Consider the following 25,288-nt stretch of genomic DNA (forward strand, 5'->3'; position numbering starts at 1 on the left):
GCACCCTGAGTGAAGGTCATTGCATGATCTCCCTACTCCCTGTCCTGGTTGAAATTAACAGCCTTATTTGTATTTCAAGCTACTTTGGGGTGTTTTCACTTGAAATACTGGGTTCCCATTTTTAGAGTCAATGGTTACCTCTTAATAACTTTATAGCCCAACTAAACTTTCTTTCCTTCCACTCAACAACTCTACAACCACACACTTCATGCCTTCTACCTTGAATTAACATTGTAGCATATCACCAAATTTCCCTACCAATCAATCTACTGTCTTTACATATATAAAACCTTACCTTACCTTTGTCTTGCCAACTACCTTCTCCTTTCCCTTCTTGAGTTTTCTTCCCAGGTCCTTCCCCTAAATCTTTCTATCTCCTCTTTCATCCTCCTTGATACTACTCCATCCCCTTCAACCTTCTTTCACATAACTTTGGATTCAAAATTAGATCAGTATCCTGACCTAGAGAATGTTCTTCTTCAAATAGTCCTCAGTTTCTCCCATAATTCCCTCACCTTCTCTGTCCAAATTCAATCTCTGGCCTTTTCTACTAGTCTAAACCTTCCCCCCAAAAAACGCTTCTCCTCTGGAAGCTGGAAGCAGTAGCCTGCCTCCAACAAAGAGTAGCTATGTGAAAGAAAGAAAGTACAGCAGTTCACGAAACCTTTCTGAATCTCAGTTTCCCCATCTATAAAATGAGGATACAGAATACATTTTTCACAGTGTTATTATGAGGATTTTTGAAGAAAAAAGATATACATCAAAAGATGTATAAAGCATTTTTTAAGTATTAAAGCTCTATATAAATGTCATTAAGTTCTAGAGATTCAGTACAAAAGAACACTAAATTGGGCCTGTCAAGAGTGTGCTGGAGTGGGTAGCTAGGTAGCTTAGTGGATTGAGAGTCAGACCCAGACTTGGGAGGTCCTTGGTTCAAATCTGACCTCAGACACTTCCTAGCTATGATCCAGGGCAAGTCACCCTTACCATTCTTCTGTCTTAGAAACAATACACAGTATTGATTCGAAGACAGAAGCTAAAGGGTTTTTTTCTTGTTGTTTTGGGGGGTTTTTTGTTGTTTTTTAAAGAGCATGCTGGAGCCAGCTCGGACTAGCTTACTGAGAACTGATTGTTAAAATTTTAGTGGGAGCATTCATACTTCAGAAATTGGCAGTCTACAACTCAAGACTTGATTGGTTTGTTGATTGTCAAGACTTAAAGAAAGCTAATAATGCAAATTAAACTTAAACATGTGTGTATATGTAATTTTTCCCCTCAGAAAGCCCAGTTATTAAACATTTACTAACATATCCTTGTATTGCTCTGTAAATATTGATTGAGGTCAACAGGAATGCAATGGAAGGTTAAAGGAAAGAAGTCAACAGAATGAAGGGCCGGTGACCACAGACTACTACTACTACTACTACTACTACTACTACTACTACTACTACTACTAATAATAATAATAATAATAATAATAAAAGCAATTATTATTATTATTACTATTATTATTACTGACATTTATATAGCACTTCAAGGTTTTCCAAGTGCTTTACATCCATTATCTCATTTGAGTCTCCCAACGCCCTTGGGACTTAGATTTTATTTTTGGTTCTACCACTGACTGTGTGATTTTGGTTAAGTTTCTTCATCTCTCAGGACCTCATTTTCTTCCCCTGTAAAATCAAAATTTTGGTCAAGATCATCTCCAAGGTCCTTACAAGATCCAACATTCTATGATTACTTAATGTTGAGCAGATTCATAATTAGGTCAGAGATTAGAATTGATAAGTACTACATTCCATTCTAATTCCAGATTCAATTTTATTTGGTAAATAATTATTGAGTATCTATTACATGGAAAGGCAACTGGGTGTACAGTGGATAGAGTTCAGGGCCTGAAGTCAAGAAGACACATCTTCATGAGTTCAAATCTGATCCCAGATACTTACTAAGTATGTGACCCTGGGCAAGTCACTTAACCCTGTTTGCCTCAGGTTCCTCTTCTATAAAATGATTAGACGAAGAAATGGCTAACCACTCCAGGATCATTGCCAAGAAAATCCCAAGTGGAGTTATGAAGAGTCAAGCACAACTGAAACAACTGAACATCAACATTACATGCAAAGTAGTGGTGAGGGCACAAAGATTAGTAAGACATACTCTCTGCCCTCAGAAAGCTATAGGAGGAATAGGAGGAAATATGCAAATATACAGAATCTACTTTGGGGCATTTTTATCTTGACCCTAAGATTAAATTAAAATTTTTGTGGTCTTAATAACTACATAACCCTGCTGATCTTCCCTTCCTTCCTCCCATCAATTTTGCACACATGTCCTTCATCTTCTTTTGCCTTGCAACATCATTCTACTGTTTCATTGAACTTCCCTACCAACAAATCCACTCTATTCAATATTTCACCCTATCTCCATCACCAAACACAATGACTGACAAATAGAAAATATTTTAAAAATGTTTGCTGATTGATTGATGTAGTACAAGGTAGGTTATAAAAGGACAGACAGTGGAGAGAGCATCAGGCCTAGACTCAGCAAAACTCATCTTCATGAGTTCAAATCTAGCATCAGACAACCACTAACTGTATGACCCTGGGCAAGTCACATAACCCCATGTGCCCCGTTTCTTCATCTGTAAAATGAGCAAGAGAAGTAAATGGCAAACCGTTCCAGTATCTCTGCTAAGAAAACCCCAAATTGGTCAGGAGTTGAACATAACTGAAAATGAGTAAACAATGACAATGTTTGAGGCTCTCTGTTAAACTAAAACAATCCCTGCCCTCAGGAGCTTGAATACTACTGGGTATGTTCACAGACAAGTACATATAAACATATGCAAAATCATTGCTGATAGAGAGATTCAAGCACTAACAGTTTGGGAGTTCAGGAAAAAACAAGATTTCGAGACTGAGTAACTGGGAGAACAATGGTTTGGGACAGTCTGGTGGGATATACTTTGAGCTGAGAAACTGGAACGTGAAAGAAAAGTTGAAACTTTTCTTCTTCAGAAGTCATTACCCAAAAAGAATAGATAAGAGGACAAAGATCAGAACCTTTGAAGCTACCTACTTGGGGGAGATATAGAAGGCTACAGAGGAGACTGAAGGAGTACCCAGAAGTAAGAGAGGAACTAGGAGAGTTCAGCATCAAAAAAGCCAAGGGAGGGGGCAGTTGGGTGGCTTAGTGGATTGAGAACCACTAGTGGATTGAAAGAGATAGAGATGGGAGGTCCTGGGTTCAAATTTGACCTCAGACACTTCCCAGCTGTGTGACCCTGGGCAAGTCACTTAACTCCTATTGCCTAACCTTTACCACTCTTATGCCTTGGAACCAATATACAGTATTGATTCAAAGATGGAAGGTAAGGGTTAAAAAAAAAAAGAAATGCCAAGGAAGGAAAGAGTTTCAAGTACGAAGATAGCATTAAATGGAGGTTCAATTTGGATGTGGGTGGAGAGAGGTTGCCTAAGAGGTCTCATGATTCTTATATAGGGCAGGACAAGGAGAAATGAACCCAAGCTGATACATGAGAGATTCAGGTTAGTCATTAGAATTTCCTGTCAATGAGATCAACCTAGAAGCTATTACTTAACCAAGATATGTTGTAGCATCTCCACTGTAGGCAAAAGAATTGCCCAAATGGCCTATTAGGCAAAGATGTTTATATATATATATATATATATATATATATATATGTAAATATTTATATATGTTAATATATAAATATATATAAATTTATACATAAATATAAATATATATGTATATATTAAAGAGGCATGAGCTACGCTCTGAATGTGGACATACCTGGAATAACCACTAAAAAGAGGAATTTCCGACATGCCCGTCCTGTCCTCCCCTCTCCATTTTGGCCCCCACAGATTCTCTTTTCTCAATCTGAATTCCTTAGAACCTACCCAACACTAACTTTTAGCTATATGCCCTGCTGATCCTCAGTTGGAGAATCTCCTGAATGAAGATTAGTGTCATTAAGTATGACATCCCCCCAAGGTCATTTCATTCATTCCTCTGCCTCTGGAGGAAAACATGAAGAGTCCTGGTAAGGAGCCTGGACTTCATAATAGCCATCTAATAATAGCTAACATTTATATAGCACTTACTATATTACATGCCAGGCACAGTGCTAAGTCTTTTACAATTATTATCTCATTTGATTCTCACAACTCTGAAAGGCAGATGCTATTATTATCCCCATTTTATAAAGGAGGAAACTGAGGCAAACACGGGTTAAGTGACTTTCCCAGAGCTTCACAGCTACCTGTGAAGTGTCTAATACTGTATTTGAACTCGGGTCTTCCTGATGCCAGACCTGGTACTCTTTCCCGCTGCACCAACTAGCAAAGGTGGCTTCCTCCCATAACCCTGAGGCTCTTTGCCAGAAATGAAACTCCCATTCTTAGTCAAGCTGAGCAAGATTCTGGGCTAAGTGTGCCCCCTTTGACCTAGCAAGGAGCCTTTTAAGTATAATCAGGATTATTATTTTTGTTACTTGGAATGCATATGGTAATTTATATTTGCAAACTGCCTTGTTGGCCAAATGTTTCTCCCCCACCCTCTGGAAACTGGGGGAGGGGAGAATTGCGCTTTGGGTTGAATCCAGAGAATTTGCTTTAGTGAGGAAGGTAGTGGGTGGAACCTGTTACTTTAAATAATCTTGTCTACCGGGCCAGAAATAGGCCTCAGAGGCAGAGGGAACATGAAGGAAAGAGAAATGAGGCTCAGAATGAGAGAAACTTGGAGAAGGGAGACTGGGAGGAAGATGGTTGAGAGAACGTCTGACCCAGTGGAAAGAGGGCTGGATTTGCCAATAGAAAGAATGCTGGGTTTGGACTCAGACGTTCCTATCCCAGCTCTACTGCTTGCGACCTGTGTGACCAGGTCCACTTAAACTTTGTTGGCCTGAGTTTTCCCCTCTCTAAAATGAGGGCTTTGGCCTAGATTGCCTCTGCAATACCTTCCAGTTTTAAATCTATGATGCTGAGTGGAAGAGAGAGAAAAGATGGTCCTTCCAGACCAAACAAAGCAGATTATACTCTTTTTTTTTTTTTTTAATCTTTACCTTCAGTCTTGGAATCAATACTATGTATTGGCTCCAAGGCAGAAGAGTGGTAAGGGCTAGGCAATGGGGGTCAAGTGACTTGCCCAGGGAAGTGTCTGAGGCCAGATTTGAACCTAGGACCTCCCATCTCTAGGTCTGGCTCTCAATCCACTGAGTTACCCAGCTGCCCCCGCAGATTATACTCTTAACCTTCCCAGAAGGGAGATGGGGAGATCAAAGTGTCATTTCCCCCTACTGCCATGATGAGTAAGGGAAGCAGGGTCATGCAAGCAGGTGTTACCATCATTTCTGGCTTGGCGTTTTCTGTCTTATCGGCAATAGAGAGGTTGATTCTTCCTAGCAAATACGTTTCTATTAAAATTTCATTAGGGCCATATATCAACAGCATCAACACAGATCCTCTAAGCTCCTGGCACTTTTTACAACTTGATTCAGATTCAAGTATTAGAGTATTTCCACCCACACCCTCTCTCCACATCCCGTTAGCAGCACCGAGCCGTTTCCCAAACACAGTCACCATGGCACCTCAATTCTAAGAAACTATACATCTCTTGGCAAGTTCCTTCCTAGGGAAGGCTGCCAGGGAAGGGACGGCACCGGGCCCTTTATGAAAGGGCTTAGGGACAGAGCTTCTTGGTCAGGGGAGAGAAAAGGAGATTTCAGATGAGCCCAAGCACCTTGTCTATCTTCTGGTCATCACTTCTGAGTGTGGGAACTGAGAAGAGAAGGCAAAGATAAGGTGCACTAGCAGCCAAATCATTCTGTGCTCTCCTGCCTGGGCTAGAGCACCCTTAGCATTCTACCCACAGAGAGTCTAAGAAGCAGCCTTGGCTGAATGATGGCCTCTTGGAGAAAAGCAGTGAAAAGGGTTAAGAGTCAAGATATTTGGTTTAAGTCCAAATTATAATTCACTGTGTGACTTTGGCCAAGTCCTTTTCCCTCTCTAAGCTTCATTTTTCTCATCTGAAAAATCAGAATTTTTGGACTTTATTAGAGTTTATCCCACCCTGCTCTGAATGACAGATAATAGTCATTCTTTGTAGTAAGAGCCCACTACATGCTGATTCTTCTTTTTTTTTTTTTAAACTCATACCTTCCATCTTAGTACTAGTTCCAAGGCAGAAGAGCAGTAAGAGCTAGGCAATGGAGGTTAAGTAACTTGTCTTAGAGTCACACAGTTAGGAAGCGTCTGAGGCCAGATTTGGACCAGAACCTCCTATTTCTGGGCCTGGATCTCCATCCACTGAGCCACCCAGCTGCCTCCATTAATTCTTCTATTGCTGGTCTTAAGGGAATTTCTTCTACACCTTTGAGTGATATAAGCTTTCACAGGAGCTCTCTCCTAAGGGATCTTCCCTGATCTGAAACTAGTCACAAGGGGAAAAGCCAGCAAATATTGTTCAAAAGATTCTCTCTGCTTTCACACGAATCCACCACAGATTTGCCCAAGTTCTAAGGATGCAAAGCATTTTGAGAAATATTCAAATACTTCTCTTGTCACTTCATATCATCAATTAATATTTACTGAGTGCTCTTTTGCCTGGCAGCTGAAAGGCATCCGCTCCTTTCTTTGCTGGATAAATGATAGACAAGGGAGGACAGCATCCACCCAGCACACCAGACAGATGTCTGGGATGTCAGACCATTGGGCAGAGCTTCCAGGGTCTGAGGCCAAAGGGTTACTGCTCCCTTTTCACATAGTATAGATCATTCTCTAGACTACTGGACAAATGCTTAGTTGTCATTTGGGGAAGGATAGGGAAACCTCTTTTCTCCCAGCCCATGTTCTCTAACCAGGAGGAACGAGACACCATGCAATGGCCAGAGAAAAGCAAAGTGCCCTCCTGATGTCCCTTCAGTGCTTTGCACATAGTAGGCACTTAGTCGATGTGTTTATTAAATTGATGTCTTACTATCAGGGTCCTCATCAGTGGACCTCAGCTTTTCTGACAGTATCCGAAGCCATCTGACTCTCTCCTTATCTCCTTTCCTGAAGGTACATGATCACCAGCCTGGACCGCACCCATGCTGGGTTCTACCGCTGCATTGTACGCAACCGGATGGGTGCCCTGCTGCAACGGCAAACAGAAGTACAGGTGGCATGTAAGTAGAATTGGAGACTCTTTGGCAAGGGTAGCAAAGGATGTCTCAGTCATATGACTCCCTGAAAACCAACAGAACTACATTCAGATCATCTCAGAAAGAGGCCTCTCCGGAACTTTTCCTAGAAGAAAGACAAAGCCCTTCTCTTGGCCTCCTCTTTTTTTGTTCTTTACAGTTCTTCAAGTCAGAATACTTCCCAATATCTAATCTAAATCTCACTTGCTGCAATATAAGTTCATTTTCATTCTCCACAGATTAATTTATTTCTGTCTTTTATATCCTCTAGCCCAGGCAATACTATAGTATTCTTTATGGACTTAAATGGTTGGGGGAGGATTGGGACCTAGGGGTTGGGTCTTCCTAATGGATGCCATTAATCTCTTGGAGTAAGTATTCCTTAGCAGAATGATCAAGCCTTTATTGAGTAATTCAGTCATTTCACTTATTGTCTTGTTGGCCTTAGGCAAGTCATTTAACTTCTTTGGACCTCAGTTTCCTTTTCTGTAAAAGGGAGTAAGTTAGACTAGATGTCCCCTATGGTCCTAGGTCAATTTTTTGATCCTCTGACCTACCTTCCTCCCAGTGGCAATTTCTCCAACTAGTGGGGGACTTAAGTGAGGGCCTCAGAAGAGATCCTGAGACCATAGTTTCCTTGTTCCTAAAAGTCATTTAATGGTACCCGAAATAAATTTGCTGATGCTGCTAGGAAGAGTTAGCCTTCCTTTTTGCTTTTCAAGCTTTTTATGCCCCAGCCTCTGTCACTCTCACTATGAAGGTCTCTTTCTGTGTCAAGATAGGCCCTCACCTATAGGTTGAGTCTGGGGTGAAGGGAGGAGTAGAGCTCTTCATGAAAAGGATTTTTGTGAAGTATAAGGATCCTAACAAATGGGTGGGCCATGAAATGGGATATTTGAGTCACTATTCCACAGCGGAATTCTACCAGAAAAAAGAAAACCCCAAAGGGCATCTGGGTGTCTCAGTGGATTGAGACTCAGCCCTAGAAACAGGAGCTCCTAGGTTCAAATCTTGTCTCAGACACTTCCTAGCTGGGTGACCCTAGGTAAGTCATTTAACCCTGATAGCCCAGTCCTTACCACTCTTCTGCCTTAGAACCACTACATAGTATTGAGTCTAAGACAGAAGGTAAGAGGTTAAAAAAAAACCCAAGACAAACAAGAAGAGTTTAGAATAACTGTGGGAAACATCTGTAATAAAAAAAATGGACTATAAATCAGCACTAAGGCAACTCAACTTATTACAGAAGGTAGAAATGCTCAGAATTAAAATGATGGATTTTAGGTGGCTGTCAGCATCACCTGAGTGACTTCTGTGCAGCATCATTGAGCTGGTTGACTTGTACCCATTGGTGAGGCAAGGGAGAGAGAGAAAGAGAGAGAGAGAGGGAGAGAGGGAGAGAGAGAGGGAGAGAGGGAGGGAGGGACGGAGGGAGGGAGGGAGGGAGGGAGGGAGGTAGATATAGATATCAATAAATATAGGTAAAAGAAAGAAAAAGAAAAAAAGAGATGGAGAGAGGAGAGTGTGAGCTAATGCGTATGAATGTGTCAGCCTGTGTACATGTGTGCATGTATGTGGAAAGGTACTTTGAGCCCAGCCTGTCAGGGAAGTCTGTTCCAAGTCCTTAGCTCATAGGAAATGAGAGGACCAGGGAGCTTGCTATTTCTGGAAGATACTCCAGAAGAGAACAACAGTCCCTCAGCTAGGTACTTTCTCCATGTTAAGGAGAAAAAAAAGAAGAAAAAAAGAACAGTCTTTGGTCTGGTGTTGCAGCTATTCTAACTGAAATGCTTCTCTTTAGGACTGCAATTAGGAATTCAGCGGCCATGTCCCCTACTTACCATCTTTGCTGAGAGAGCCAGCCTCTGTCCTTTTCTTTCCATTACCTTGGATAAAGACCTCATCTCTGAAGCCTCCAGATGCAGGAAAGATAGTCACTCCCAAGAGAAGCATCACAGAATCTCAGAGATGGAAGAGACCTTAATGGCCCTCTAATTCCCGCTATACTGTACCCAACAAAGAGTCACACTCTGCCTGTCTGAAAACTTCAAATGAAGGAGAAACTGTCCTCAGACACTAAGTAGCTGAGTGACCCTGAGCTCATTATCTAACCTCTAAGTCTCAGTCTTCTCATCTGTAGGGATTAGAATCAGTGAACCCTAAGACCCCCTCTACCTCTCTGACCCTATGATTCTGTGGCCTCCTAAAGCAGCCTTTTAAACTTTTGGATAGATCTATTTGTTGGGGTTTTCCTTAAATGGAGCCTAAATATACAATAATTTTAAAAAAACCCTTTGCCTTAGAATCAGTAGTTAGTATTGGCTCCAAGGTAGAAGAGCAGTAAGGGCAAGGCAATCTGAGTTAAACGATTTGCCCAGGATCACACAACTAGGAAGTATCTGGGATCATATTTGAATCCAGGACCTCCTGCCCTTAGTCCTGGCTCTCTATCCACTCAGCCACCTAGCTGCCCCCTAACTATGGCATTTTTTCTAGTTCTCTCTGGAACCAGACTGACAGTCAGAGTTCTAACTAAAACAGGGAAATGAAGGAAGGACAACCAGGTTACTGGCATGAGAGGGGAGAGCTTGCTTATTCCCCATAGCAGACTCCCACTCCTCACAGTCTGCCATGTTTCCACTGGTTTCATACCATGGTGTCACTACCCCCATGCCTTGTACTAGCCCTAGGCTAATAGCCAGTTGCCTTCTTTAGACTCAACTTCTCCTGCCCACCTCAAACTCCCACCTGCCACAACCCTGCCACTTTTCCTCCTCTTCTAGGCAAAGGGTTAGGAACTATCAACAAATGCCACAGAGACCTTTCGTGTAGACTCTGAGGAGAGGGGTGTCTCCACTGGAGCAACTACAGTTTATCAAGATGAACTGTCTTCTATATGTCAGCCTTTAACATAGTTGAAGAGAACTATCATATTCCCCCAAGTCTATCCCATTTCTTTAGCTCTGTCCTCATACAAAACGATCTCTGATCCCCTTTCTGATCCCTCTCTTCCAAATACCTCCGAGGTCATCAATGTGCTTCCTAAAACATGGAGGCAGTGTCATGTTGTAAGTAGTAGTACATGCAGTATTATCATTTATTTTCCATCATTTCAATTGTATCTACCTCTTTATAACTCAATTGGGGTTTTCTTGACAGAGATATGGGGGTAGTTTGCTATTTCCTTCTCCACTTTATTTTACAAATCAGGAAACTGAGGCAATTAGGTAGAAGTGATTTGCCCAGGGTCACATAGCTAGGAAGTATCTGAGACTGGATTTGAACACAGATATTCTTGACAGTATTAAGGCTCAAATAGGCAAAATAATTTGTCCATGGCCACTCACCTAGCATCAGAGGTAGTATCTGAATTCATGTCACCTTTACAACAAGACTTGCACTCTTTCTTATTTTTATATTATTTTAATTTTTTCCAAGTTACATGTGGATACAATTTATAATATTTGTTTTTCTGACATTTTGCAAACCATGTTCTTTCCCCCATCCACCTTCTTCTTCCCCAAGAAAGCAGGTAATATGATATAGTTATACATATATTATAATGTATTCACATTTTATCATATTATCATATGATCCATATTTCCATGTGTGAAACAAGACACTTATTGCTTACTCTAGAGAAAAATTCATGGAGGAAATAAAGTGAAGAATGGCATGCTTCAATCTGCATTCAGACTCTATCTTTCCTTCTATGGCAGTGGATGATGGTCTTTCTCATCATGAGTCCCTTGAAGTTTCCTGAATCCTTGCCTTGTTGATAATAGTTAAACTGTTCACAGTTGATTATCATACGCTATTGTTGTTGCTGTGACTTTTACATTATATTACATGAGATACTGGAGTGGTTTGTCATTTCCTGCTCCAGCTCACTTTACAGGTGAGGAACCTGAGGCAAACTGAATTAAGTGACTTGCCCAGGGTCACACAGCTAGTAAGTATCTGAGGTCAGATTTGATGAGCCTTCCTGATTTCAGGTCAAGCACTCTATCCACTGCACCACCTAGCTGCCCAAAACATGCAATCCAGAATGAACATCATAAAGTCCAAGCACGGCAAAGTATAATGGGACTGTCATCTCTCTAGTCCAGGATTAGTCCTCTCTTAATTCAGCCTAAGATTGCATTAGCTTCTTTGGCTCTTATATACACTCTTATCTAAGGTAAGCTTACAGCTAACGAAAAACTCCAGATCATCTCAGACTGCCACCTAGTCACACTTCTCCATCTTGCACTTGTGAAGTTGATTATTTGAACCCAATTTTTACATTTCTTCCTATTACATACCATGTCATTAATGCAACCTAATGTTCTAGCCTGTTATCTTTTTTAATCTTGACTGTCATCCAGTATGCTACTCCCCCCCCATTTTGTTTCACCTGCAAATTTGATAAGCACACCAATGTTTTTATCCATGACATTAATTTTAAAAAATATTAAAGAGCACAAAACTGTAGCAACTAGGTGGTAAAATGGATAAATCGATGGGCTTGGAGTCAGAAAGACCTGATTTCAAATCTATGTAACCCTGAGCAAGTCACTTAACCTCTTACTGCCTTAGAATTCCCTGTTGTAAAATGGAGATCATCATAATAGTACCTACCTCCCAGGGTCTTTATGAGATCAAATGAGATGATATTTTTATAAAGCACTTAGCAAAGTGCTTGGCACTGAGGAGAAGCTTAATGAATGAACGCTTCCTTTCTTCCTAGCACAGATCCTGAAGCATTCCATTGGAGACTTTCTCCCAAGTTAACATTGAACCAATAATGACTACTCTTTGGGTCTGACCATTTATCCAATTCTGAATACACTAACATGCACTACAATCTAGCCCATATGTCTATGTTTTCTACCAAAACGGTATGAGAAACTTTATCAGATCTTTTTCTAGAATCCAAGGAGACTGTAGGTATACTATTTCCCCATATTATGTACTTACCTAGTAACCCCATCAAAAAGAGAAGTTAAATTAGTCTGGTATAGCTTGTCTTTTATTTTTTTTAACCCTCACCTTCCATCTTAGAATCACTACTATGTATTGGTTCTAAGGTAGAAGGGTGATAAGGGCTAGACAATGGGAGTTAGGTGACTTGCCCAGGATCACACAGTTAGGAAATGTCTGAGGCCAGATTTGAACCCCATCTAGCTAACCCATAACTTGTTCTTTATGTGGAAATACAGAATGTATTGATGGATGCTCACAGGCTAGAGCAGTGGGTAGGGGGAGGATATTTCCTTTCATTAGCATTATTCCCTAGGACCTTAAGAAAGTTTGAACATAAGCATGTAGTAGTGAGGGACAGCTAGGTGGCATAATAGATATAGTGCCAAGCCTGAAGTCAGAAAGACTCAGATTCCTGATTTCAAATCTGACCTTGGGCAAGTCACTTAACCATGTTAGCCTTAGTTTCCTCATCTGTAAAGTGAGCTTGAGAAGGAAATGGCAAACAACTCCAGTATCTTTGCTGAGGAATCCCCTAATGCAGTGGTTCTCAACCTTTCTAACACCGTGACCCCACATTACAGTTCCTCATGTTGCCGTGACCCCAAACCAAAAAATTATTTTGGTGGCTACTTCAAAACGGTAATTTTGCTACAGTTATGATTCGGAATGTAAATACCTGATATGCATTATGTATTTTCATTGCTACAAATTGAGAGGTTGAGAACCACTGCCCTAATGGGATCACAAAGAGTCAGACCCAACTGAAAATGACTGAAGGAAAAAATATAGTGGCAATCTGTTCCCTGGAATCTAGACATGCTTGTGTGAGGGCAGGTTGGAGTAAGCAAGCTAACCTAGAGAGTAGTAAGAGTGAACATGCTCTGTAACATATTGTGTGTTACATCGGTGGGTGGCTGTTACTTTGCCTCAGTCTTTAAGTGAGTGGCTCACCTTGAGCTTTGTGATCACCATTTCCTCCTCCATAGTTGCTTTCACGAGATGCTCTAGACAGTTGCCAGGGATCAAACATCTGAAGTGATTTGTTCACTCTAAACTGCCCTCACACGAAGGGAAATACCAAATCACAGGGTTACATTTAAATCTCCTCAGAGTCTAGGAATAACCCTATTGAGGGAAATACACTCCTGCTCCTCACTAATCTAGTTTTTAAGTCACCACCAATTTGCTTCCCCATCAACACAACCAGTCACTTATAATGTAACACAGAGTGTTTGATATTTACACAGCTGGCCATTCACAATAATGACACATTTAAAGCATAAATATAATCATTTTCAAAATAAGTAGGTCAAAGAAATAATGTTATAGATTCTCTTATATTAAAAACAAATGTTTAAATCATTAAATACAACATAAACCTAGGTCACAATCTCCCACCAGTGCCCTCAATATCTGTGGGAAAGAGTGGAAGTACACACACAAGGACTTGGCTGTGAAACAAACCAAGGAGGGAAGTCCGTGTGCTTAGGATAACTCACAGCCCTGGGCTAAAGGCTTTAATGCCATTGGTCCATTTTGGAACACTGTCAATATATCAAACTTGCTGTGCTCACTGCTTGTCTCCTGGTCCTCGCTGCTATCCAGCAAGACAAATCATCATCTCTTCCTTACTTAGTTATTGTATTTACAAACTTTTTCAACTTAAAAACATTCTTTAAAAGTTGTTTAATAATAGCTAGTATTTATGTAGCACATGAAAGCTTGCAAAGAATTTTACTAATCTCTTATTTGATCCCCATGATAACCTTGGGAAGTAGTTTCCATTATTATCTCCATTTTACAGATGAGGAAACTGAGGCAGGATCACACACAGCTACTAGTATCTGAAAATGCATTTACATCTACTAGACTCTAGGTCTAGAACTCCATTCACTGAGTCACCTCGGATAGTTTAGAAATTGTTGCTTTTTTTACCTTTAAAATAATATTTTATTTTATTACCAATTACATACAAAAACAATTTTTAACATTCTTTTTCTTAATTTTGAGTTTCAGATTCTCTTTCCCCCTCCCTTCTTTCCCCCTTCCCTGAGATGGTAAGCAATTTGATCTAGTTTAGACATGTGCAATCATGCAAAATATATTTCCATATTAGTCATGTTTTGAAAGAAAATACAGGCCAAAAAAAATAATAAAGTAAAAAATAGTGTACTTCAATCTGTATTCAGACTCTACAAGTTCTTTCTCAGGAGGTGAGTTTTTTCACCATGAGTCTTTTGATATTATCTTGTACTGTTTTATTGCTGATAATAGTTAGGTCATTCATAATTAACCATCACATCACATAATATTGCTGTTACTGTGCACAGTGTTTGCCTGGTTCTGCTCATTTCACTTTGCATCAGTTCATATATAGGTTTTTCTGAAATCATCCTGCTCCTCATTTCTTATGCCACAATAGTATTCCATCATAATCATATACCACAACTTGTTCAGCCATTCCCCAATTAATGGACATCCCCTCAGAAACTTACTTCTTTTTTTTACATATCAAGACAATTTTTAATAATTATTTTCCGAAATTTTATAATCTATGTTCTCCCCCATCCCTCCCATTCCTCCCCAAGATGGCAGGTAATCTGGCATAGATTGTGCATGTCTTATCATAATACATATTTCCTTATTTGTCATATTGTGAAAGAAGACATCAATTTACACCAGAGAAAAATTAATGGAATAAATAAAGTAAAGAATGATATGTCTCAATATTATTTTTTTTAGTGGTTTCAGTTATGTTCTACTCTTAGTGTTCCAATTTGGGCTTTTCTTGGCAAAGATACTGAAGTAATTTGCCATTTCCTTCTCCATTTCATTTGACAGATGAGGAAACTGAAGCAAACAGGATGAAGTGACTTGCTCAGGGTCACACAATAAGTGTCTGAAGTTGGATTTGAACTCAGGTTTTCCTGACTTCCAACCCAACATTTTATTTGGCTGTTATCATTATTAGTCTAATAAATTTGTTACTTCTTTAAAAAAAGAAAAAACCCTTACCTTCCATTTTAGAATCAATACTATGTATTGGTTCCAAGGCAGACAAATGGTAAGGACTGGGCAATCAGGGTGAAGTGACTTGCCCAGGGTCACACAGCTAGGAAGTGTCTGGGGTCATATTTGAACCCAGGGCCTCTAAATCTCTAGGTCTGGCACACTGAGCCACCTAGCTTCCCCCTGAAACCAATATTTATTCACCTGAATAGCCTTTTTCCCTCTAAGCCAAAGAACAGCAAAGCTTATCATCCAGCTATCTCTGGGCTATACAGAACAGAAATTAGTTCTTCATTCACCCAAATGCTGCTTTGTTCAATAAGAACAAAGCTCGTGGCAATACAGATCAATCTTATACTTTATACCAAGCAAACCCAACCATCACCTGGATTCAAAGCAAAGGCAAAGCCCACTCACACCAGAGGTGGCAGCAGAGAGCAACAAATACTAATGAATACCCTTTCCTAGCCTCCTTCCCACTCTAGATGGCTTTGAAAGGCTTGGGCTGCTACTCAAGCTAATGCAGTCTATTCACTCTCAGCCACCAATCCAGAATTTCTTCTTTGTAGCATTCTGTCATCTGACTACATCTAGCTGCCACAGTTCTAACAGAGTAGTTGTTCTATCCTCCTGTTGTTCCTTCAATTATTCTCGGGTTCTTCAATGACTTAAATGAGAACCTCTTGACTCGGTGACTTATTTTTCACTTAAAAAGTTAACAACTCCCCCAATTTCCTCAATCAAGTCAATTCTGTTCAGTCACTTTTCAGTCCTGTCCAACTCTTCATGAGCCCATTTTGCTTGGTTTGCAAAGATCCTGGAGTGATGTGTCATTTCCTTCTCCAGCTCATTTTAAAGATGAGGAAACTGAGGCAAGCAGAATTAAGTGACTTGCCCAGGATCACATTGCTAGTACAGGTCTAAAGCTAGGTTTGAAATCAGGAAGAAGTGTCTTCTGGACTCCAAGCCCAGCCCTCCAACCACTACACAACTTTAGCTGCCTTTTTATGTTTTTCTTTCTTTCTTTCTTTTTTTTAATTTTTGTCTTCCTTGGGACAAAGCAGTCAAAATGCCATCATCCTATGAAGCCCCAGATCTCTAGCATGGACCAATATCTTCTGTGATGTCCTTTAAACAATTATTCTTTACATTTAGATATATCCGGTCTTTTATAAATAAAAGTTCTCCCTCTGCCACTTTAAAACAACAGATTGTTCACACGCAAATACGGCATCAATTCCACATGGTTCATAAGGCAATTTGAGTTTTTATATTTATACCACAGTTCGTGTTCTGTCCAAAATTGCTCAGATTCTATCTGGAAAGTTCTTTCTTCATACACATAGTTATTATGCAGTTTTAAACTGAGCTTAAAATTGCTTTCTTTTCTGAAACACCCTGTGTTTTACAAGTATATATTAAAACAAAATCCTTTTCCTACTACTTTTAGTTATCAAAATGTTCATCTATAACAGCAACAATATATTCTATCCACTGACAGTTAATATAAATTTGTTCCTCACAAAAAAATATACTTTTTTCTTCTCTTTTCATCACTAAATATACCATGTAAAAAGCAACTGAAACGGTCAGTATACCTTGCACCTGCAGACCCCACAGGTAGATACACTCTTCTGTCCCACCAAGTATCTATAGCCACATCTGGGTAGTGGAGGAAATTGGACATACTGTCATTGACTTTATCCTACTCAGTCATAGTGATTTGTGATAAAAAACAAAAACGTACTTCTCTAGTTTATTTTGCATGACCAAGGGGATGTCATCCACACCAGGCAAATGTCCAAGGACTCATCTCACACCTCTGCTATTTCCTACCTGCCTGCTATCCATTCCCACTTTCTGGAAAAACTGCAAAAGGTACATGTTGTCCCTCAGGCTAATGCCATACTCCATTCAAGTTCGCCACTCCTGATATTCCAACAAGTCACAGGGCCAAGGTCATGCTGGGGTTTGAAAAGAACCTTACCTTTTAATCACCATCATACAGCTTTTGCTAAAGGGCACATTTAGATCTGGCATCAGCTAAGAGCTGCATACAGAAATTAAAATGGACAAGGTCCCTGCCCTCAGAGAAGTTCTCAGTTTATGACTGAGAGAGACAGAAAAAGCAGGGACTTGGGACAAGAATATAATGTACATTATAATACAATGTAATATAATTATTATTATTTTCTTAATACCTGACCTATCCCCCATCTAAACCCCTTTAAAAAAAACCCTTGCCTTCTGTCTTAGTTTTAATTAATTCTAAGACAAAAGAGTGGTAACAGATAGATAATCAGAATTGACTGACTTGCCTAGGGTCGCCAGGGGTCAGGAAGAGCCAGATGGACTGAAAAATGACCAAATATTTTGCAGCTATTTTGCAGGGCTGTTGTAAAGCACATAGTAAGCACATAACAGACATGGTTATTTCCTTCCTTTACCATTCCCCCTTTGTCACCATAACAGCAATTAACCATTAACAATTAACTATTAACACGTTTACATAGCACATTAAGCCTTAGCTCCATCCAGGTAAATAGGTCCTATTATCCCCATTTTTGCTGTTGTTCATTTATTTCAGTTGTGTCCATCTCTCCATGATCCATTTCTAGTTTTCTCAGTGGACATACTGGAGTGATTTGCCATTTCCAGCTCATTTACAGACAAGGAAGCTGGGGCAAGCAGTGCTAAGTGACTTGGCCAAAGTCACAGCTAGTAAATGTCTGAGACTGGCTTTGAACTCAAGAAGATTACTCCTATCCATTACACCAACTAATTACCCCTTGGCATCCCCATTTTACCAGTGAGGAAAATGAAGCTGAGAAAGATTGTGTCTTGCCCAGGATCACATAGCTAGGAAGTGCCCAAGGCAAGATTTGAACTGAGGGCTCTTTGACTCCACATATAAGACTATGTCCACTGTGCTCCCTAAACTCCCCAGAATGTCCATTCCCATTGCCACTTTTCTTCCAGAGGGGGTTGTTGAGGGCTTTTCACTCTCTTCTTTCCCATTTCTCAAGTCCAAGTGGCCAGATGCCCATGCCTCACAGACCAACCTCCAGGAAGTTTCTAGAAGTTTCTAGTTATCTCTGCATTTGTTACAAGCTGGGTTGAGAATACACTAGGCCACCATCATGTTAAATTGGCCAGCTGTTGATGAGAGGCCTTGGAGTAAAGAAGAAGCTAGAGGAGAAGTGCCTAGAGATGTCCCCCAAGGGCTGACAACAAATAACCCTGGAGAGCCCCAGCATTAACCTCTCCTTGACCATCAGCAGTAGCTCCTCAAGCTTTGATTGTTGGCAATTGGGCCCCAAGTCCTCCAGCTTTTATACTTGAGAAGTTCTCTTTCTCCAGGAGTTGTCATTCCCTTTAATGAAAGCTTGCAGCTACCCTCTCAGTGAAATCTTAAAGTGGAAAGAGCTCTTTGCAGCCTCTTTACTTGAAAAGCCTGGGGAATTAGGGAGTCCCCAGGAAGCTCATTCCAGGAGCTGAGAAAGCTCTAACAAGCTAATGAATATTTCTGAGTGGCCTGTTTCTTCTGGTGATGATGGGGAAAAGTGAGAGGATGGAGAAGAGGATGGAAACCTGTTCCCAGGGCTGGCAAGAAGGAGGCCTGGACCCATCCTCTCCTCCCTGGTCTCTCAGTGCATTGTGTGCTCATGTTGGATGTACCCAGTTAGCCGGGGGCCTCAGCTAACCCAGCTGTGGATGGAAGATAATCCCTCCCAGCCTTCACTTTACTTTCCAGTGATATTGCTTAAGGCTAATTTTTAGTGATTTTGGCATTTAAAGCTCGTAATTTATTTACCTTAAGTGCAGATCTAACTATGTCACTCCCTACTCAATAAACTCTTTTCCTTCCTGTTGCCTCCAGAATCAAAAATAAACTCCTCTTGTTAGCTTTAAAAGCCCTTCCAGCCTTGCTCCCACATATCTTTCCAACCTCACTAGACATTACTTTTCATCCTGGGATCCAGCCAAAGAGGCCTTCCCTCTGTTCTTCACACACAGCTGTCCATCTCTTCTTCATGCCTGGAATGCTCTCCCTCCTTACCTCTGCCTTATAGAATCTCTTTCCTCCTTTAAGATGGAGCCCAAGGGCCAACTTCTTTTTTTCAATTAATTAATTTATTTTAAAGATTTTTCCATGTTTGCATGGTTCATTTTCTTTCCCTCCCCAGAGCCGACAATCAGTTCCACTTGGTTGTACAAATGTTGTCATTTCATACCTATTTCCATATTATTCATTTTTGCTATAGAATGATCTTTTAAAGCCTAAACCCCACCCTCATATATCCATGTGATAAGTGATGTCATATGTTCTTTTGCAGTATCCTGACTGGTTTATACTACTAGTGGCAAAGTCCATTACACTGGATTGTTCCACAGTGTTTTACTTTCTTTGTACAATGCTCTTCTGGCTCTGCTCATTTCACTCTGCGTCAGTTCATTGAGGTTCTCCCAGTTCATATAGAAATTCTCCAGATCATCACTCCTTATAGCACAATAGTGTTCCATCACCATCATATGCCACAATTTGTTCAGCCATTCCCCAATCAAGGGACACCTCTTTATTTTCCAGTTTTTTGCCACCACAAAGAGCGTAGCTATGAATATTTTTCTACAAGTATTTTTCTAAGCACCAACTTCTTGATGTCTTTCCTGGTCCTTTCCAGTTCTGGGACTCTCTCTCCCAAATTACCATGTTTTTAAACTACTTTGCATTTATTTTTATTTATTCATTTTACATTTACACTATATATCCTTACAACCTTGACTTCATCATTAGATTGTAATGTCCATGTGAGAGGCATGAGAGATTGCCTCATGTATCTTTAGCATTTAGTACAATGCCTAAAATATAGCACATGTGTAATAAACACTTGTCAATTAAAAGGTGAAAGATGGGACCTAGGAGACCCATTTTTGTGAGACACAAGATCAAAATGGAGACCTGTGTATGAGAGAGAAGGCAAAGGTGAATGGAAGAAGGAAGGTGATAAGTAACTCTCTGTGGCATGAAAGATATGTGTAGAAGCTAAGGGTGCCTTTGATCAACTTTTAAATGGCATGTTGATGTTTGATTTAAATATTACTATCAGAGGCAACTAGGTGCCTCAGAAGATTGAGTACCAGGCGTAGCAATGGGAAGTTCTGAGTTCATATGTGGCCTCAGACACTTCCTAGTTGTGTGACCCTGGGCAAGTCACTTAACCCCCATTGCCTAGCCCTTACCACTCTTCTGCCTTGGAACCAATACACAGTATTGATTTTAAGATGGAAAGTTCCTTCCAAGGACATATCCCTTCTCCTTGGTAAATTAATTTCCATTTTATGGGGCCCAGCATAATAGAGAATATATATTATTATTCTTTTCCTTGTTGCCTGGACCTCTTGCCTCAAGAATGAACCCCTAGTTCAAGGCATATTTTTATTCTACATCTATTCAAAACTAAACTTAAGAGCCCCTACCAATATTTTTTTTTCCAGACCAACTCAAAAACACATTATTGTTTCAGAGCAAAAGACATTTTTTTTAATAAATAAACATTATCATCACTCCTCTATTACATCCTTCACGTCCCCCTTTTCACCCTGTATCTTCCCTTATAACAACCAACTACAGTTAAGAAAAGTGTGAACAACAGCCCAGGAAGTGCCCCTTTCCCACAAAGGTCTTCAGCTCTGGACCTGAATGTTAAATCTTCCAGAAAGCCTGCCAATCATCTTCAAAAAGTCCCACAGTCACAAAGACCAGAAAGGATTTTTACTCTTTCATCTTCCAAAATTAAAATCTTTAAGCGCCAAGCCAGAACATGCAACCCCAGACCAGCAGATGACTAGATCGCCCCCATTATACAATTCTTGTTAACAGAAGCAAATCAGCACAATGAGCAGGTCTGAAAGTGTCCCTATAATCTCCCACCTCTGTACTGAGAAGAAGGAGGTATGTTTCTGGATAGTTCATCCACCCTTACCTAAATGGATGCTTTCTCCCTTACCATTTGTGATAACTGATACTTTTTATGCTGAGCAAACAGGAAGGAACCTAGTCCAACCCTCTCATTTAACAAAGGAAGAAAGTGTGAGCCAGAAAAAGGAATTTATTTGCTTTAAGTCACACATCTGGTTAGACCTATGATTAGAATTATTCTCTTAAATTCTCATCTGATGCTCTATTACCATACTCTGCTGCCTCTATCTTTCTTACCATTTTTCTTCCCTTCTAAGGGCAATACCTGATGGTGAAAAATGTTTGTGACTTTTTTTCTGGATCCTTTTTTTGTATAATATTTTTAATTTTCCTGCCAAGGACATATCTCCTCTCCTTAGAAAACTAGTTTCCATTTTATGAGGCCCAGCATAATAGAGAATATATATTATTGTTTTCCTTGTCACCTAGATCTCCACCTCAAACATGTACCCTGAGTTCAAGGCATATTTTGATTCTTCATAAATTCTAAATTAAACTTAGGAGCCCCCACCCATATTCCTTTTACACAGACCAACTTGGTAATACATTAGTTACGGGTAAAAGACATTTAGAATCATAATCACAACTGAATAAGAAGCATTTATTAATTACTTGTGTGCTAGACAATTAGAATATATACATAGAATGAAACAGTCCCTACTCTTGAGGAGCTTACATTCTAACAAGATAATTTGTAGGTTTATAACATAATCATATATCTAAAACCGAAAGAAAACTCAGTCATGTAATTGGTTTTATAGATGGGAAACCTGAAAGCCAGAGAAGTAAAATGATCAGCCTAGGAGAATAGAAGAGTAAAATGAGAAAGAAAATTACCCCCTAAACACGGTCTACTCTCATATCTACAAGATATGAGATATCCCCTAACATCTGGAGGAAAAGAAACATGTGCAAGGAACACCTGTGTGAGAGAGTACATGCTTAGGGAATACATATAGTCAAGGTAATTCACATTCCCAGTTCTCTGTCCCAGCTGGAACCCCTCCCTGCCTTCAACACTGCCAATCCCTGCCTTCCTAGAGAAATGCTGATGTTATAGGCTGTTCTGGTGGTGTCAGCATGCTGTGAGATGCTAGTGTTTTCTGTTGGGTAATTCACTCTTCTGTCCTACCATTTGTTGGCTCTTGACACTGAATTGCTCACTGCTGTTTCTCTACTGCTGGCTGCTGGTGCTCCAATTAAGAGCAACTAATATGAAGTCACTTCCCTACTGGGAAAGATTCTTAGCTCTTTAAAGCCTATAGCCTCAGGGGCTACTTCAGCTTTTTTTTTTTTTTTTGTAGATCTGACTTCCAGTTGTACCTGGCCAGCTAGCAAAGTTCCCTAGATTAAAGTAATTCTGTCTTTTGAATTCCATTGCTTGCATCCAAATTGTTATTATCTGTACTCCTTCTAGTATTTGACTTTAGGTAAGCATTTTCTTTATTTACTCCTATCATGCCCCTGGTCATTAACCTGGATCAGTACAAATCACTCCAGGAGTTTTTACTTAAGATCAGAAAGGTGGGATAGCTAGGTGGCTCAGTGGAAAGAGAGCCAAGTCTGGAGACAGGAAGTCCTGCGTTCAAGTTTGACCTCAGACCCTTCCTAGCTATGTGACCCTGGGCAAGTCACTTAATCCCCATTACCTAGCCCTTACCACTTTTCTGCCTTGGAACCAATATAGAGTATTGATTCTAACATGGAAGGTAAGAGTTTTTTTAAAAAAGAATTGATATGTTGTATCAGTTCTAAGACAGAAAGCAAAGGATTTAATTTGAAGAAGACTAGAAAAGTAAGATGAAACTGGGGAATCATATCTTATTTCTTGAGATACTAATCTCTCTATATTCCTTCCCCTCCAGTAAAAATTTTCAGTTTAAGCAGATCATACTTAGTGCCCCTGTATAATTCGTATGTAAACATTATAAACATTCGTCAATCAGCAAATAATATTAGCATAGGTAATTGTCCCAAATATCCAGTATATATATAAGTACATATTATGTATACATTATCATTTGTCCTTCATTTTGAAAAGTTCCAGTGATATCATGAGATGATGTCTTGACTCATGCATGAATTGGATTTAAAGGAGGCACAAAGTTGTCAGCCTCCCTCTCTCTCCCAGCGTCATAGAAGTCCAGTGGCAAAACCAAAATCAGGACAACTGGCGATGGCCCAGAATGCAGTGGGTGACCTTGGTTTCTTCAGTGTCTGACCCTGCTCTAAGCCCTCCACAATGCCTGCTTCAGGAGCCTTCATGGCCACTGGAACAAATTCTTCCCATCTGCCCATTCAACCGAGGAAAATCTTCACATGCTTGGGGTAGACATTTCCCTAACTCATTGCTGGGTTTGACGCTTATTGGTTGTCCTCAACCTGGTTTGCATCAGTGATAAAGAGGATTTCATTGGAGTATGGCTGCTAGGGATGCCATAGTTTCTTGGAGTTGTGAGTGATAATTAAGAGCCAGGTGAACACCAAGAGTAGACAAGCCACCCTAAAAGAGCTCAGCAGCCCTCCCGAAAATCTCGTATATTTCACATAGCACATATATTATCTACACAGAATGCACAGAGCAATAGCAATATGGTAGAACTGCATACTGAAAATTAAATACCCAAATTTCATAAAATATTTTGTTGTCATTCAGTTTTTTCAATAATGTTTGACTCTTTGTGCCCCCCTTTGGAGGTTTTGTGTTTGTTGTGTTTTTTTTTTTGACAGAGACATTGAAGTGATTTCCAATTTCCTTCTCCAGCTTATTTTACAGATGAGTAAACTGAGGCAAACAGAGCTAATCAACTTGACCAGGATCACACAGCTAGGAAGCGTCTGAAGTTGGATTTCAGCTCAGGCCTTCCTGACTCCAAGCTCAGTGCTCTATCTATTGAACTAGCTATGTGATCTCCTTATAAACTATATCATGCATCAAAAAATTATGGCATTGCATATAGAGTTCCAGATAGCAGTCCAGTTAGAGTGGTAAGTCTCGTGCAATGTCTAAGAGACGTAATCACTGTTAGGATCCTCTTCTACCTAGAGACAGCTAGGTGGTGCTGTGGATAGGGCACTGCACTTGGAATCAGGAGGCATTCAGCCTCATACTTACTAGTTGGGGGGCCCTGAGCAAGACACTTAATCTCTGAATCCCTCAGCTTCCCCAACTATAAAATGGGAATAATAATAATAGACCCTGTTTCCCTGGTTTCTTGTGAGGATCAAATGCAATACAATCTGTAAAACACTTAACCCAGTGCCTGGCACAGAGTGGGTGCTTAATAAATGCTAGTTTCTTTCTCTTCTCTTCAAATAGACCAATATTTATTCCATCGGTAATTGATTAGTAGGCTCTTCAAGAGTTTAAAGGGGGCAGCTGGGTATCTCAGTGGATTGAGAGCCAGCCCTAGAGATGGGAGGTCCTAAGTTCAAATTTGGCCTCAGACACTTCCCAGCTGTGTGACCCTGGGCAAGTCACTTGACCCCCATTGCCTAGCCCTTACCACTCTTCTGCCTTGGAGCCAATACACAGTATTGATTCCAAGATGGAAGGTAAGGGTTTAAAAAAAAAGTTTAAAAAAAAGAGCAATGGAAAGCAAGCCATGAAGACTCTTGAGATGAACCCACTAAACAATTCTTCTATAATTAAAAGACAAATGTGGAAAGGGCTAGACAATTGGGGTTAAATTACTTGCCAGGGTCAAGCAACTGGAAAGTATCTGAGGTCTTTGCTCTTATCTTCTAGATCTCAAGGAATAATTAATTCCTCCTAGAACAAGAATTAACTCCTTTTTGATTCCATATTTTTTGCAAGATCAGATCCATTTTCCAGATTGGTTTTTCTGTTATCAGTTGCCTTTTCTGATGTCTTTTGTGGACACTTAGATTTTGTGGTAGGACACTAACTCCTTATTGAGGTTCCTGGAACCTCAGTGTTAGAGTGTTAAGAGTAAACCCCTCAGAGGCCTCAGATGCCTGCTTATTTCTCCATGAGCTTTTATGAGCTGAAGTCATAGTGAAGCTATAGAAATTAGAAAATTTCAGTTGGTCTTAGTCAAAAGATGTGCGGTATATGGTCTAGGTGTCAGCCTCTACATTTCTCCATCCTCTGAGCTTCC

At 40.2% G+C, this 25,288-nt stretch overlaps 1 protein-coding gene and 1 long non-coding RNA gene across 3 annotated transcripts in view; one reads left to right on the forward strand and one right to left on the reverse strand.

Annotated features, from left to right (window-relative positions):
• Positions 1 to 25,288, forward strand: part of SDK2 (sidekick cell adhesion molecule 2) — a 491,418-nt gene that overhangs the window by 275,652 nt on the left and 190,478 nt on the right. For both annotated transcript variants that reach the window (XM_056817207.1, XM_056817208.1), the window contains exon 3: positions 7,092 to 7,198. In XM_056817207.1, the coding sequence (XP_056673185.1) occupies positions 7,092 to 7,198 (107 nt within the window). The remainder of the gene's footprint in view (positions 1 to 7,091; positions 7,199 to 25,288) is intronic.
• The window catches only part of LOC103093165 (uncharacterized), a 67,976-nt gene that overhangs the window by 16,677 nt on the left and 26,011 nt on the right, over positions 1 to 25,288 (reverse strand). The window lies entirely within an intron of this gene.

The sequence above is a fragment of the Monodelphis domestica genome, chromosome 2, assembly GCF_027887165.1.
Source record: "Monodelphis domestica isolate mMonDom1 chromosome 2, mMonDom1.pri, whole genome shotgun sequence".
In the NCBI taxonomy this organism is placed as follows: domain Eukaryota; kingdom Metazoa; phylum Chordata; class Mammalia; order Didelphimorphia; family Didelphidae; genus Monodelphis; species Monodelphis domestica.